Genomic DNA, 15,605 nt, shown 5'->3' with positions numbered 1-15,605 from the left:
ATTATGTTTATAAAATATTTTATAATAAGAATAATTTGGATCATAAGCAAAAAGTCTCGTGAATTAGCTACGAAGTTTTGTGTGGAAATTCCTCTACAATTCTTGTGGAGTCGGTCCTCTCTCTAATCGTATATGGGAGCTTGGCGGATTGTTGTGTTACGTTTGGATACTATTAAGACTAGAATTAATCATCAGCCCGACTTCTACATTTAAAATAGTCAATTAAATACAGCTATAATTAATTAATTCGCCTAATTTCTGAAGGACCGGCTGAGCAATTCAGCATGGGTTATTATCTACACGTTGGAAATTTATCTAAGGGAAGGTTGCATGCATATTTCACGGAAGATGGGTTATCATGCAGAAACACGCATGCACGTGCGAAAGCTGGCGTTATAAATACCAAGACTACTACTCTCAAAGCATAACTCAGAAATCTCTCTCTCTCTCTCTCTCTCTCTCTCTCTCTCTCTCTCTCTCTCTCTCTCTCTCTCTCTCTTACTGCTCTGATGGAAAGAAACGGTAGAGTAGAGCCCCCCACAGTATTTGGAAAGATAGTCACAATTCTCAGTATCGATGGGGGCGGAATAAGAGGCCTCCTTCCGGCAACCATTCTTGCTTTCCTCGAATCTGAACTTCAGGTATATAAGACTTTCTGTCAAAATATACTAGCAGAGAGCACACATTTTGTGTGTGTGCGAACAATTTCTTTTAATAAGTGCATAGTAATATTATATAATTACTGTTTTGTCTTCCTCATGTAAATATTGTGTATCAAAAGTGAGGGAAAAATAGAAAGATAGAGATATGATTGTCATTTTGTCAAAATGTACAAAATTACTATTTTACCCTCCCTTTTGTCAATAGTGTGCATAAAAAATAGGGTAAAATAGGAAAAAAAGTTGACAATAAGGATTTTCTTAATAATAGTATAGACAAGTACTTTATCATCTGTGTTAAGTGATTTATTTTCCCAATTAAGTACTAACAAGATTAATGTCATTGGTGGTACTGCAGAAGCTGGATGGTGAAGATGCAAGGATCGCTGACTATTTTGATGTGATTGCAGGAACAAGCACAGGTGGTCTTGTGACTGCTATGCTCGCAGCCCCAAACGAGAATAACCGCCCACTGTTCGCTGCCAAAGATATTATAGACTTCTACTTAAATCAATGTCCTAAAATCTTCCCCCAAAAGACGTAATGCATGCTTAATTAATTACATGTTAATTATGTCCACTTAATTAATTTTTTATATTTTGGATATTCATAATAATTTTTGCTCTAATGGTTTAAACGACAGTTGGCCAATTTTTCCTTATACGACAAAGATTATCAAGGCTCTAGCAGGACCAAAATACAATGGCAAGTATTTGCATCGCTTGATTAGGGAAAGGCTGGGTAACAAAAAACTACACGACACATTGACTAATGTTGTAATTCCCACATTTGACATCAAGAATCTCCAGCCAGCTATCTTCTCCAGCTTTAAGGTAATTTACCATCTTTCTAGTATATTAACTAATTCAAAAAATTTCAGTATTGTCCAGAATATTCTATACGTCAAAATATTGTAAAAGTTGTTCATGTCTAAAAATTATTTAAGCAAATTACTCATATATGTTGTAATATAATATGATGTGCTTATTTTTGTTGGCAGGTGAAAAAGAAGCCATCATACGATGCCTTACTCTCTGACATATGCATTGGAACCTCAGCGGCACCAACTTATCTTCCAGCTCATTATTTTGAAACCAAGAACGCTGCAGGTAGAACTAGGGAATTCAACCTTATAGATGGCGGCGTGGCCGCAAATAATCCGGTATATGCGATAGGAGGAGTTATATTACCAGATTGTCAATTTATACCATTGATTTTAAAAGCAAACTTCAGGATTATAAAAAAAAACTTAAAACACTTAAAACATTTTGTCCTTGCAGACTTCTCTTGCTGTTAGTGAAGTTACAACTGAAATAAGGAAGGCGAATCCAGATGTCTTTCCTATAAAACCTATGGACTATGGGAGATTTCTAGTGATATCATTAGGAACTGGTTCATCAAAAGCTGAAATGAAATACCATGCACGCTCTGCAGCGAAATGGGGCCTGTTGAATTGGTTAACCAGCGGTGGCTCCACCCCAATCATTAATGTATTCAGTCAAGCAAGCGCCGATATGGTTGATCTTCACCTTTCTTCAGCTTTCCAAGCCCTTCATTCTGAAGAAAATTATCTTAGAATTCAGGTACTGAACTCGTCATCCGAAATGCATTTTATCCATAGATTCATTAGTATAACTTTTTTAGAATAATGTTGTTTAGACACAAAAAACTGATATCATTTATGATACCAAACGTAGGATGATACCCTTATTGGGACAATAACTTCTGTGGATAGAGCCACAAAGAAGAATTTGACCAATCTTGTGAAAGTTGGTGAAGGGCTATTGAAAAAACCAGTTTCTCGGGTTAATTTAGACAGTGGCAGGTTTGAGGCTACTAAGCATGAGACAAATGCAGAGGCTCTTATAAGGTAAAATATTTATCATTAAACCAAAAGATTTTTATATGTAATTGGTGATTAGTGAAAAATTGTAACTTAATTACTATAATTTTCAGGTTTGCTAAACTACTGTCGGAAGAGAAGAGGAGGCGCCAAGTAGGGTCAACCAACGGGCATGCTGAAAATACTTACTGATTAATTGTTACCCTAAGACGATGACAAGTCATTATTCTTTAAATTATACTGTTTTGAAATGTAAATTGTAATAAATTATGGATAGTTCAAGGGTATGGGGGCAAATGGCTACCATATACTCCATCTTTTAATATTTGTTTGTGTTCGATTAAATCCCTGCTAGGATATCATAGATCTCTCTGTCATTGATATATTCATTCTTTTGTTAATTTGTTGGTTGTTGGATCCTCAATAAAATTAAGCTTTCATTTTAAAATCACGATATTACAGTCCTGCACAGTTCTTCATCATGGGGTATGCAAGAGGATTAAAATATACAATTACAAGAAGCAGCCATCCTATTCAGGCAGCATTATGTATATATTTTGAGGTTATTAAACTGAATATGCAGAGTGAAATGATGAGATTTTGGATTGATTTCTCAACTCTCACATACAGCTGTTTCTATTATCCTTAATTCGGTGCAAATCTACTCTTATTGTGTGGCAGAACCCAGACCTAAAAGATATGGATTATCGTGAAGTGGAAAAAAATAGCATGATTACGATGATAATTGTAGTTTATTGACATGAGAAACCAAAGCTACAATTAACTCGAACGATATATGTGTTATATCGTCCCAAAACTGACATAATCAAAGCTACATTAACTTGAACAAATTCAAAAATCAAATACCTCAATTTTGGTGATACGCAACAACAAATAACCTTTATTGAACGTCTCTCCATTATTCTATTTTATTGAAATAATCCAATTTCTATTTACATCAAGCTGTTCCTTATTTTATTATACAAAAGTCATAATCGCATCCATTCTTAATTATCATTATTTAAAGATCGTTTTTAGATTTATCCGACACTTATGATGACTAAATAGCTTTTAAATTGAATAAATTTTTTTAGAGATGATCTTTAGACAATGATAAATAAAAAAAAAAAACAATCTCGATTATGAAATTTATACAATAAAATGTTGCCACATTTTCATTCGAGGAAGGATGCATGGCTCCCTACATGTATGGAGCCGAAAATTGTCATAATATATATAGTTTGTGTGTGTGGATTTTAGTAGAAAATAATATTTCCAAAACTATGCAGTGTGCATACACTTTTAGACTCAAATTTAAATTTCTCTTTCCGTAGGTTAGAGTAGTTTAAAAGTTCTCTCCCCCTTTCACAACGTACTGGACATTAGGTTGATTTCAATTCTTGTGAATGTGAAAAAAAATAAAATAATAATAATAATAAGGAGATGAAAGTCCTAATTCAATCGCGAGAGGGTGATTCATTGTTTTCTTCTTCAACACCGAATTGAATCTTGATTGTGCGATGGGGTTTAGATTTCAATGGTTGCTAATATAAAACAATACATCTGATGGATAATTTCTTTTAATTAGATTTCAAATTGTTGCAAACTTGCAGATGAAGAGGTTTGAATCATCTCATTTTAAAAAATAAATATAAAATCTGTTTGGATAAAACCATCTATTACATGTCGTCCTATCTGTCAAGCTGATTGTTGAATTGGCTTTTGGGGCCATGTGTAAGACCAATTGAGGTACTACTACTTTGACCACTAGTGGTCATGAATATTTACAGGTCAATATTGCATGTGCAGGATATGCAGCTACCACGAAGAACTCTTCATGTTTATATCATGTACGCAAGAGCCTCAAGAATACTGATAACGGCTCATGTGTCGATAAGTTGTTAAAGTCTGTATACAAACAATTAGATGCTTTAATAAAAAAAAAGGGCTGGTTGAATTACCGAATGGCTAGGTCTACAAGAAACCACGGTTACAACTAAGCTATATATATCACTTACAATTTTGTGTTTACATTTCTATCTTTTTTCTGATATCTTATTAGCTCCATTGCTGATACTTGATTTGTAACATTCTGTCCCGATTTTATCGGAACAAAAGAGGTATTTACGTGAAATTTGCATCTTGGGCTAGATATTTCTCTTTTAAAATTGTTGTGTGCCCAAGGGGCCCACCTTTTGTTTGTTGTTCCTCGGGTCCAAGCCTTTCACCTTCTCTCTCTTCTCTCCTTCTCCCCAAGCTCTCTTTGTCTCAGTTCTATCTCTCTCCCTCTCGATGCTCTTCTTTCCGACAAGAACACACACACGCACCCATACATATATACACACATCCATATCAATCTCTTCATCCCGTTGAGTAGTACAACTTTCCTTTTTAAGTCACCCAATTTCGTTTAGTATTGAAGAAGTTATATCAATTTGAATTTTACCCAGTTTCCAGCAACCTCCGAGGCTTTCGAGGCGTTTTCCGGCCAAACCATAGCGCGTTAGACGTCGTGCGATGTACCATTCTCTTTGTCTCGTCGAGTACTACAACCTTCATTTTTGTCTCACTTGATTTCGTTGAGGTTTGACAAAGTTATAAATGTTTAAAGTTGGCTCAGTTTTCCGACGAAAAAACCTCAAATTTCGGTATTCTTCTACGGTTAGCTACAACGAGCAACAACCACACCAGGCCTTTGGGCCTTTAGCATCGGCCCTCTTTACTAACCCAAGCTCTTTAGAACTCGGGCTTTAGGCCCGTTATCCTTTTAAACCCAATCCAAATCCTTTAATCTATTTATATTTATTTATTTCATTTTATAAAAACCCAAATGGCTATTAGGCCAAGCCTTCAGCCTAAGGCTAGTTAGGACCAAACCCAAAACCCTTAAAGGCTAAGGCCTTAGGGCCGTGTAGGAGTAGGCCTTCGGGCCTTTGCATTTAAGCCCAAACCCTAGGCCCTCTAGCGTATTAACCCCTTGAAGCCTAAACCCAATAACCTTATTATTTTCATTTATCTTAAAACCCTAAACCCTTTTTTTCCTTTGGGCCGGGCCTTAAGCCTAAAACCCTTTGGACCCAAGCCCAAAGCTCAAGCCCAACTCGGATCTACCTAAGCCTAGACCCGTTGACTTTGACCATGTTTGACCGTTGATCAAAGTTGACTTTGACTTTGATTGGTCAATGTTGATTTTGACCATTGACTTTTTGGGTTTTCGTTCGAACCTCTCATGGGCTAATTTCGATGTCTTGGACCTGTTTTTGAAGTCTGTTTTTCCAAATTCAATCGTTTGAGTAGAGTTTAACTAACTGTACCCTTTATGTGCGTAGAGACAATTAATTGTGGCGTTCTGTCTCCGCTAGTTGTGTGGCTCTTCGGCGGCTAAGTATCTGTGAGTAGACTCCTTAAAAAATACATGTTTTAATAGTAGAAATGCATACATGAAAAGCATGATTTGATGACTATGTTTTATGAAACGTTTTATAAGATAACATGCTTACTGAGGCTAGTTTGAATTATTACTATTTTTCCTATAACCCTTGTTCTTATAGAATATCCGATGGATGATGATATGATATTTAGAACATGTTTAGAACACCTCTTTATAGTATAGATGATGGATGACTTTATACTATGAAGTTGTTTTTCAATATATGTATGTTCAATAGTTTTGTACTTACCTAGTGGTCCTTATTCCGCTACGGGGCGTAGGGATAGTTTTCGGTCCGTCCCGGGCGACAGTTTGGTGTTGGCATAGGGCTTGAAGTGTGTTTCCTCTAGCTATTAGCACAGGGAATGGGAGTTGGCATACGGCCTGGAGTGTATTTTCCTCTGACTGTTTGCTCAGAGACGGGGAGCCGGCATGGGGCTTGAGGGTTATTGGACATTCACTAATGATTATTATATATACAAGTTATGATTTGAGACATTGCACGGCATGCAAGGTTTCGAAAAACCTATGTTTATCATGATATATATGTGGTTTCATAAAACCTGGGGGTTAGTACGTTGATAACTGTTTTACTATATATATATCAACTTGGTCCACTCATGTTTGTTTTGTGCCCCTTTCAGAACTTAGAATTGAGGCATACAATCCCGGCGTTAAAGTACTTCTGCATTGGCATCTTCGAGTCTTCTCAGCGGAGGACCCATTCTTTTATTCATTCAATTGTATATTATTTCCTTTGGTATTCTAGTTAGTTGTATACTCTGAACATGTTCCTTTAATGCTTATTGTTCATAATTAAATTTAGGGTAAATGACAAAAAACTACCTCAAATATGGGTCTCACGACACTATCATATTTCATCTTTTAAAATTGACAATGTCATACCTCATCTTTAGAATTTGGTCCAACATTATACCTTCCATTAGCTTGGTGTGAATTTCTCAGTTAAATACTGACGTGGTTTGATCCGAGACCCATTTTCTATTAAAAAATTAATAAAATATTATTAAAAACTAAAAAAAAAAATCATTTAATATTTTTTAAATATTGAAATAATAAAGAAAAGTTATATATATATATATATATATAAAATAAAAAATCAAAAGTCAAAACCCTCAGTTCGTCCCCTTCCCCCCACCTTTCTCTTTCTTCTCCCCTATCTTCATATTCTTCCCCCTTCCTGCAACCCAGAAAAAAGAAGAAAAATAAATAAAAAATCAATTTGTCTTCCCCCCGCACCCACCCTCAATTTGTCTTCCCCCTCCCCCCCCCCCCCAACCCCTTAACCCCCTATTCTCCCCCACCTGAGCCCAACCTACAACCCAGAAAAGAAAAAGAAAAAAAAACCCATCTTCATCTTCCTCGACCCCCCCCCTTTCTTTCTTTCCCCCTCCCGTCTTCCTTACCCTCCGCACCCACCCTCGCACCCACTACCTGCAACCCAAAAAAAAAAAAAAAAACTCAAAAAAAAACTCAAATCCCATTGAGGTGGAATCGGGAAACCTTCGCCAGGCCGATTAACGGGGGTGTAGAACCTAGGCGCAGAGAAAATGGGGGGAATGGGTGTGGAGGGAAGAGGGTGGGTGTGAGGTTGGGTGCAGAGGGTGGGTGCAAGGGTGGATGCGGGGAGAAGAGGGGGTTGGGGGGGGGGGTGTGGGAGGGGGGAAGACAAACTGAGGGTGGGTGCGGGGGGAAGACAAATTGGTTTTTTTTTTCTTTTTTGTTCTTTTTTCTGGGTTGCAGGAAGGGGGAAGAAGATGAAGATTGGGGAGAAGAGAGAGAAGGTGGGGATGGGGTTTTTTTTTTTTTTTTTAACTTTTCTTTATTATTTTAATATTTAAAAAATATTTAATGATTTTTTTGTAGTTTTTAATAATATTTTATTATTTTTTTTTAATAGAAGGTGGGTCCCGGATCAAGCCACGTCAGCATTTAATTGAAAAATTCACGCCAAGCTGACAGAATGTATAACATTGGATCAAATCTAAATATGAGGTATGACATTGTCAGTTTTAAAAGATGAGGTATGATAGTGTCGTGAGACCAATAGTTGAGGTAGTTTTGTGTAATTTACCCTTAAATTTATAAGTCTTATTTATTCATTTTTCTCAGCATTTGCATTCAATAAATGACTTTCGTCATCCTCAGTGTTGGCTAGCACATGCCTATCCTGGTATTCGAGAAATATCGGAATAATTGGGACGTGTCATGATTGCATTTCATTCTCTTCTCTCTTAATCTTACTGTGCACTGAGAATGAATTTCTCATTGTGATCATTCTATTAAAGATCTCTTCCATATCAGTATGATAGACTTCGTAGGTCCTTGTGTTAATTAATGTGAGTTGTTAAGCAGAACAATGCAGTCTCGCAATTTTGGTCATCTAGCTGTTACGTTTCTTCCATCTTCACAAATTCGACATTTTGGGAGCTTCATAGTGGAATAATGCAATAATGCAAGGCAAAACGATAGTTTGATTTTGAAGGTGTAAGAGTGATGAAATCAAAGGCTCAAAAGATGCCACTTGTCATTAGATTAACGAGGTGTTGGAACTTGTGTTTTCTGTGGGACTTGGAGTCCCACATCGCCCAACCATCTTTCTTATTAAGTCTTTATAAGTGAGTTCACTCACTTATAGTTTGAAAAGAATTGGGCCAAAGCCATGGACCTTGGGCCTTAGAATTGGAGAGTTTGGGTGTATATATTAAATGTCAAAGATGGGCCTTGGGCCTTGGGGCTCTTGGGCTCGGATGGACGAAAAACACAAGTTACGTTTTTGATTTTTTGGATTCAGTTTTTTAACAGTTACGATCAGTTTTAGTGAACAGTTGCATTCGGTTTTCTTTTTACAAAAACTGATAAGGATGAACGGTTGGAGAAGTTCAACTTATGCCATTATATATATGGCAATAAAAATCAGAAATTAAGTTTTTCCAGATTCATTCCTTCATTTTTGGCTGAGAACCACACAACCAATTCGCCAAGAATCCAAGTTCGAGTGCAAGAACTTGGATTAGATAGTTGTATCCTGCAAGATAGACGTCCATCGAACTGCTGCACTAGTGTAGGGACGAGTTTCTGTCTTAGGAAATTGCTCTGCAAACCTCTATCGTCAAAGAACAAGTCAGTGATTTGTGATTCTATATATAATTACACTAAGTGTTTATGTTTTAATATATTGTGTTTGTTGTTGAGTTTTACCATTTGAAATAAAACTGTGCAAATTGTTGTATAATATATACTTAACGTTTGATTGGTTCTAACAATCTAAGACAGAATCTATGGATCAATCAAATGTTGGTGTCGTCAAGCAACATGTTGAGAAACCTGAGAAGTTCAAGGGAGTTGATTTCAAACGTTGGCAACAGAAGATGTTGTTCTACTTAACAACTCTGAACTTGAGTCATGTGATTACTTCTGAGTCCCCCAAAGCACCAGAAGAGGGAGACATTCCTGCCGAAATTCTGCAGGCTATAGAGGCCTGGACTCACAGTGAATTTCTATGCAGGAACTACATTCTGAATGCTCTAGATGACTCTCTGTATGATGTTTATTCATCATATAAGACAGCGAAAGATCTGTGGGAGTCTCTGGATAAGAAGTACAAGTCTGAAGTGGCAAGTTCCAAGAAGTTTGTAATTGGAAAATTTCTGAATTACAAGATGAGTGACACCAAGTCTGTTGTCAAGCAAGTTGAAGAACTCCAAGTGATTGTTCATGAGTTAGATGAAGAAAACCTTGGTCTGAAAGAAGGTTTTGTGGTTGGCTCTATCATAGAGAAACTGCCTTCAAATTGGAAGGACTTCAAGATTTATCTGAAGCATCTAACTGAAGACATGAGCATGGATCAGTTGATTCTCAAACTGCGTGTGGAGGAGGATCATCGAAAAAATGAGAAGTATGATGTCTCATCGCTGGAGGCAAAGGCCAATGTTGTGGAAGGAGGTGACTCACACAAGGCAAGGCACCATCAGAAAAACAAAGGCAAGGATGTTGCAAAGAAAGCAATGACTGCTGTGAAAGGGAAAACCTTCAAGAAAATCAAGGGAGGTTGCTGGGTTTGTGGAAAGACAGGTCATAGGGCAAAGGACTGCCGCCATAAGAAGGATCAGAATTCTGGAAGTTCCAATCAAGCAAATGTTGCAGAAGACACATTTGTTGCTGTTGTCTCTGAAGTCAATTTATTGACTAATTCAAATCACTGGTTTGTCGATACAGGAGCAACAAGGCATGTGTGTGCTGATCGAAATTTATTTGTTACTTACCAATCTGTTGATGGTGGAGAAAATCTGTACATGGGAAATGCAACTGCGTCTGCCGTTGCAAGGAAGGGAAACGTGACGCTCAAACTCACTTCCGGAAAAGAGCTTTCACTTACCAATGTTCTGCATGTTCCAGATATTCGTAAGAACCTGATTTCTGGATCACTTCTGAGTAACAAAGGTTTCAAAATTGTGTTTGAATCTGACAAGTTTGTAATCACCAAAGGTGGGATGTATGTGGGAAAGGGCTACCTGGCTGAGGGGCTCTTCAAAATGAATGTACTTTCTGTTAATGCTATGAATAATAATAACAAGCCAAGTGCTTCTTCTGCTTACTTGATTGAGTCCTCTACATTATGGCATGCAAGATTAGGTCATGTTAATTTTCGTTCTCTTCAAAGAATGGTTAACTTAGGCCTATTGCCAAAATGTTCCATGAACAAAGTATCTAAATGTGAGATATGCACAGAATCTAAATATGCAAGACACTCATATAAATCAGTGGAAAAATCCAACGAAATACTTGGTTTAATCCATAGTGATCTTTGTGATTTCAAATCCACACCAACTCGTGGAGGAAAGAACTATTATATTTCCTTCGTTGATGATTGCAGCAAGTATTGTTATGTCTATTTGATTCATAGTAAAGATGAAGCTTTAAACATGTTTAAGGCATTTAAAGCCGAAGTCGAAAATCAACTAGACAAAAGAATAAAGGTCTTAAGATCGGATAGAGGTGGTGAATACGAATCTAATGACTTTGCAGAATTTTGTTCAACACATGGAATAATACATCAAACAACAGCACCATATACTCCTCAACAAAATGGAGTGGCTGAACGGAAAAATCGTACATTGAAGGATATGATTAATTCCATGTTGAACAGTTCTGGTGCACCACATAATTTATGGGGTGAGGCACTCCTTGCTGCAAATACGATTTTGAACCGAATTCCACATAAGAAGACTAATCAATCTCCTTATGAAATCTGGAAAGGTAGGTTACCTACATATAAAACCTTGAAAGTGTGGGGTTGTCTTGCAAAAGTTCAAGTGCCTCTTCCGAAGAGACAAAAACTTGGACCAAAAACAGTGGATTGTATCTTTATTGGTCATGCCTATAATAGTTCGGCATATAGATTTTTGGTTCATAAATCTGAAATTGCAGACATTCATATAAACACTATACTTGAATCTGCAGAAGTTGAGTTCTTTGAGGAAATTTTTCCTTACAAAGATAGGTCATATGTTTTGAACAAAAGAGTACATGAGGTTACTACAAGAAATGATGACGATAATCATGCCTCAACTTCGAGAGTTCAAATCCAAGATTTGGAACCACGAAAGAGTAAAATAGCAAAAATTGCAAAGGATTTTGGTCCTGATTTCCTCACTTTTGTGACCGAAGAAGAGCCTCAAACTTATAAGGCTGCATTAGAATCGTCTGAAGCACCTTATTGGAAAGAAGCTATTCAAAGTGAAATAGAATCCATCATGCAAAATAATACATGGGAATTGGTTAATTTGCCTCCTGGAAATAAACCAATAGGACACAAATGGATTTTCAAGAGGAAATTGAGACCGGATGGTACCATAGACAAGTATAAGGCTCATTTAGTTGCCAAAGGGTATCGTCAAAAAGAAGGACTTGACTATTTTGACACTTATTCACCAGTAGCTAGAATAGCATCAATAAGGTTATTAATGGCTATAGCGTCTGTGTACAATCTTGAGATACATCAAATGGATGTCAAGACTGCATTTCTAAATGGTGAATTAGACGAAGAAATATATATGGATCAACCTGAAGGTTTCATTGTCAAAGGTCAAGAAAAGAAAGTTTGTAAGTTGATTAAGTCATTATATGGACTCAAACAAGCGCCTAAGCAATGGCATGAAAAATTTGATCATAATATGATTACGAATGGATTTGTAATCAATGAAAGTGATAAATGCATTTATGTTAAGAAAACGAAAAATGCTTGTGTTATTGTATGTCTATATGTTGATGACATGCTTATAATGGGAACAAACAAAGATGTGATTAACTCCACAAAGAAAATGCTCAATTCCAGTTTTGACATGAAAGATATGGGATTAGCTGATGTAATTCTTGGAGTTCGAATTCTAAGGAATTCAGATGGATATGTCCTAACTCAATCACATTATGTGGAAAAAGGTTCTAAGAAGGTTTGGACATTATGATTGTAAACTTGCAGTAACTCCTTTTGATCCCATTCATAAACTTACTAAAAACGAAGAAGAAAGCGTATCTCAATTGGAGTATACCCAAGTTATAGGTTGCTTGATGTACATTATGAATTGTACAAGACCTGATCTTGCTTATTCAATAAGCCGACTAAGTAGGTATTCAAGTAATCCTGGAAGAGATCATTGGAATGCTTTAATAAGGGTATTAAGATATTTAAAGCATACACTAAACTATGGTTTGCATTACACTCAATATCCCCCAGTATTAGAAGGATATAGTGATGCAAATTGGATTTCAGGGAGCACAGACAGTAAATCCACAAGTGGATATGTATTTACACTTGGTGGAGCAGCTGTGTCATGGAAATCATCCAAGCAAACATGTATAGCACGTTCGACAATGGAATCAGAGTTTATAGCTTTAGATACAGCTGCTGATGAAGCTGAATGGCTTAAACATTTTCTGGAAGATATTCCATTCTGGCCCAAGCCTGTGACTGCAATATGTATACATTGTGACAGCATGGCTGCACAAGGTCGAGCCAAAAACGCTGAATATAATGGGAAGTCGAGACATATAAGGCGACGACATAAAACCATTAGACAACTACTCAAGAATGGAACTATTTCCATTGATTATATTAAATCTAAAGAGAATATTGCCGATCCTTTGACAAAAGGCCTATCCAAGGATCAAGTGGCATTTACATCGAGGGGAATGGATTTAAAGCCAACTCAATGAGTTATAACTTGACGGAAACCTAACCTAGCTAATTGGAGATCCCATGGTCTAGGTTCAATAGGCAAACTAGTTGAGGGAAACTCAAAGTAAGAAACACACAATCATTACTCATTCTTATGATGGAAAACAGTGTGTTGCCTGTTAGACGAAAAGGGTGAATAACTATTCTTAATAATGCTAATATCTTATGATTAAGATGAATAGAACAGGATATTCTTTATTAGCATTACCTATATGAGATTGATGTGGGGTCGCATCTTTGAGAAGTGGTAGGGCTACAATTCTCTAAAGGTCTCATGAAATCAGGATATGTTCAGGAACAAAATGAACTCAACCGTATGAATTGACGTGTGTTCAGATGTGATATGTGTGATACTTATTGTTTCGATTTTACTACAAAGAATGATCAGTTCAAGATAGTAAATTCACTGCATCATTAGGTAAAACCGATAAGTACTCACTAGAGAAGGTTCAAGTCCAAAAGACACCTATCCCGATGCGTATCATATCTAAGTTCTCTGGAAGTACTTTACTAATGTAGCTAGCATCTTATTTTTCAATTCAAATGTGGGGTATTGCTAAAGTTTGAATAGAAAATGTGGGGTATTGTTGGAACTTGTGTTTTCTGTGGGACTTGGAGTCCCACATCGCCCAACCATCTTTCTTATTAAGTCTTTATAAGTGAGTTCATTCACTTATAGTTTGAAAAGAATTGGGCCAAAGCCATGGACCTTGGGCCTTAGAATTGGAGAGTTTGGGTGTATATATTAAATGTCAAAGATGGGCCTTGGGCCTTGGGGCTCTTGGGCTCGGATGGACGAAAAACACAAGTTACGTTTTTGATTTTTTGGATTCAGTTTTTTAACAGTTACGATCAGTTTTAGTGAACAGTTGCATTCGGTTTTCTTTTTACAAAAACTGATAAGGATGAACGGTTGGAGAAGTTCAACTTATGCCATTATATATATGGCAATAAAAATCAGAAACGGATATTAAGTTTTTCCAGATTCATTCCTTCATTTTTGGCTGAGAACCACACAACCAATTCGCCAAGAATCCAAGTTCGAGTGCAAGAACTTGGATTAGATAGTTGTATCCTGCAAGATAGACGTCCATCGAACTGCTGCACTAGTGTAGGGACGAGTTTCTGTCTTAGGAGATTGCTCTGCAAGCCTCTATCGTCAAAGAACAAGTCAGTGATTTGTGATTCTATATATAATTACACTAAGTGTTTATGTTTTAATATATTGTGTTTGTTGTTGAGTTTTACCATTTGAAATAAAACTGTGCAAATTGTTGTATAATATATACCTAACGTTTGATTGGTTCTAACACGAGGTTGTTAGACAAGTTGTCTTTTACTGTACCTTAGTGAGCAAGCTTTGTAATAACTCATATAAAACCGATTCTCTCTTGTATTGTAAGTAACTTGATCAATAAGAAAAGATCTCTTTCTCTCTGCATTTTCTGAGATTCATCCTTCTCTGTGTTCTTCATTTCTTCAAAGCTTTACTGTAAAACCTTTGTGTTCTTCAATCTTTACAGAAGGTACACTCAACCACCTTTTCTGATTCCCTTGATTGCAAAATTATATAACAGTGGATAGTCTATGAATGCAACCTGTTGACAGTCTGTTTATTGCTCTCATTGATGTTTTTTTATTTTTTATAGTAACTTAGTTTAAGAAAGAAACCCTTGTTAGATTTTCCACAAATTTTATTACAGATGAGGAGAAACTGAGAAAAGTAATTGAATTGAGTTGGTAGAGTACCAACACACACACCCATATTTTTATTTCTTGTTCTCTACCAACTACAGTGGTGCTCATCATCTATGGATGATAAATTATTTAGGAGAAAAGTGATCAGTACCAACTTTGTAAATCTCAGTTTTTGTAAAGCGTATATTTCATGATCACAGTACTACGACAAAACATCCTATAGGACACCCTTCTAAGCAAACTAATGAAATTCGGTGCCTTTCCGAACTTTTCATTCACCAATGTTTGATAGTAGTGGCCTTCTAACAAATTAACGGCATGGCTTGCGAAAATTCGATTACAAATGGGATTTATGAATTGGATGATAAGTATGCATAGTGCAAATGAAGCAGAAGCCAATATAGGGGGTCGGGGTCGCTCGGATGTTTAGGAGGCCCCGTGCAAGATTTCGGGCCTAGTCTAAAATACAACTTTGTATATAAAAAAAATTAAAATGTTAGTAGGTAGGACAATGTGTCTGCTTCTTTACAAATTAATCACCGTCCATTAAATTAGAGTAATTAAGAGTAGAGTAAATTATCATTTTACCTTTGAACTATAACCTTGTTTCGAATCGATTTCTAAACTTATTTCTTAATAAATTAAATACCTCAATTTTTTTTAAACCAATCCATGCTATTAAATTCCGTCCCATTTACCATTAACATGTCATCATGT

At 36.5% G+C, this 15,605-nt stretch overlaps 1 protein-coding gene and 1 long non-coding RNA gene across 3 annotated transcripts; both read left to right on the top strand.

Annotated features, from left to right (window-relative positions):
• Nucleotides 1–452: 452 nt before the first annotated feature.
• On the top strand, nucleotides 453–2,950 carry LOC103959547 (patatin-like protein 2). Of its 2 annotated transcripts, none has more exons than XM_009371901.2 (7): nucleotides 453–641; nucleotides 1,018–1,199; nucleotides 1,303–1,492; nucleotides 1,660–1,821; nucleotides 1,940–2,242; nucleotides 2,357–2,529; nucleotides 2,616–2,950. In XM_009371901.2, exons 1-7 carry the CDS (start codon nucleotides 510–512, stop codon nucleotides 2,692–2,694), a joined length of 1,221 nt encoding a protein of 406 aa, XP_009370176.1. In that variant the 5' UTR covers nucleotides 453–509; the 3' UTR covers nucleotides 2,695–2,950. The 2 variants fall into 2 exon arrangements, with proteins under 2 accessions (XP_009370176.1, XP_048436532.1); XM_048580575.1 differs by having other exon boundaries at nucleotides 505–641; nucleotides 1,070–1,199.
• Nucleotides 2,951–8,157: 5,207 nt separating this feature from the next.
• On the top strand, nucleotides 8,158–14,631 carry LOC125475621. The gene is made up of 2 exons (XR_007256944.1): nucleotides 8,158–8,496; nucleotides 14,507–14,631. It is a non-coding gene; the product is annotated as an uncharacterized LOC125475621 (long non-coding RNA).
• Nucleotides 14,632–15,605: the final 974 nt, after the last annotated feature.

The sequence above is a fragment of a genome, unplaced genomic scaffold, assembly GCF_019419815.1.
Source record: "Pyrus x bretschneideri cultivar Hongxiangsu unplaced genomic scaffold, Pyrus_bretschneideri_v1 Contig15, whole genome shotgun sequence".
NCBI lineage: Eukaryota > Viridiplantae > Streptophyta > Magnoliopsida > Rosales > Rosaceae > Pyrus > Pyrus x bretschneideri.
Note: the sequence above shows the minus strand (reverse complement) of the source record. Positions and strands in the feature narration are given on the sequence as shown.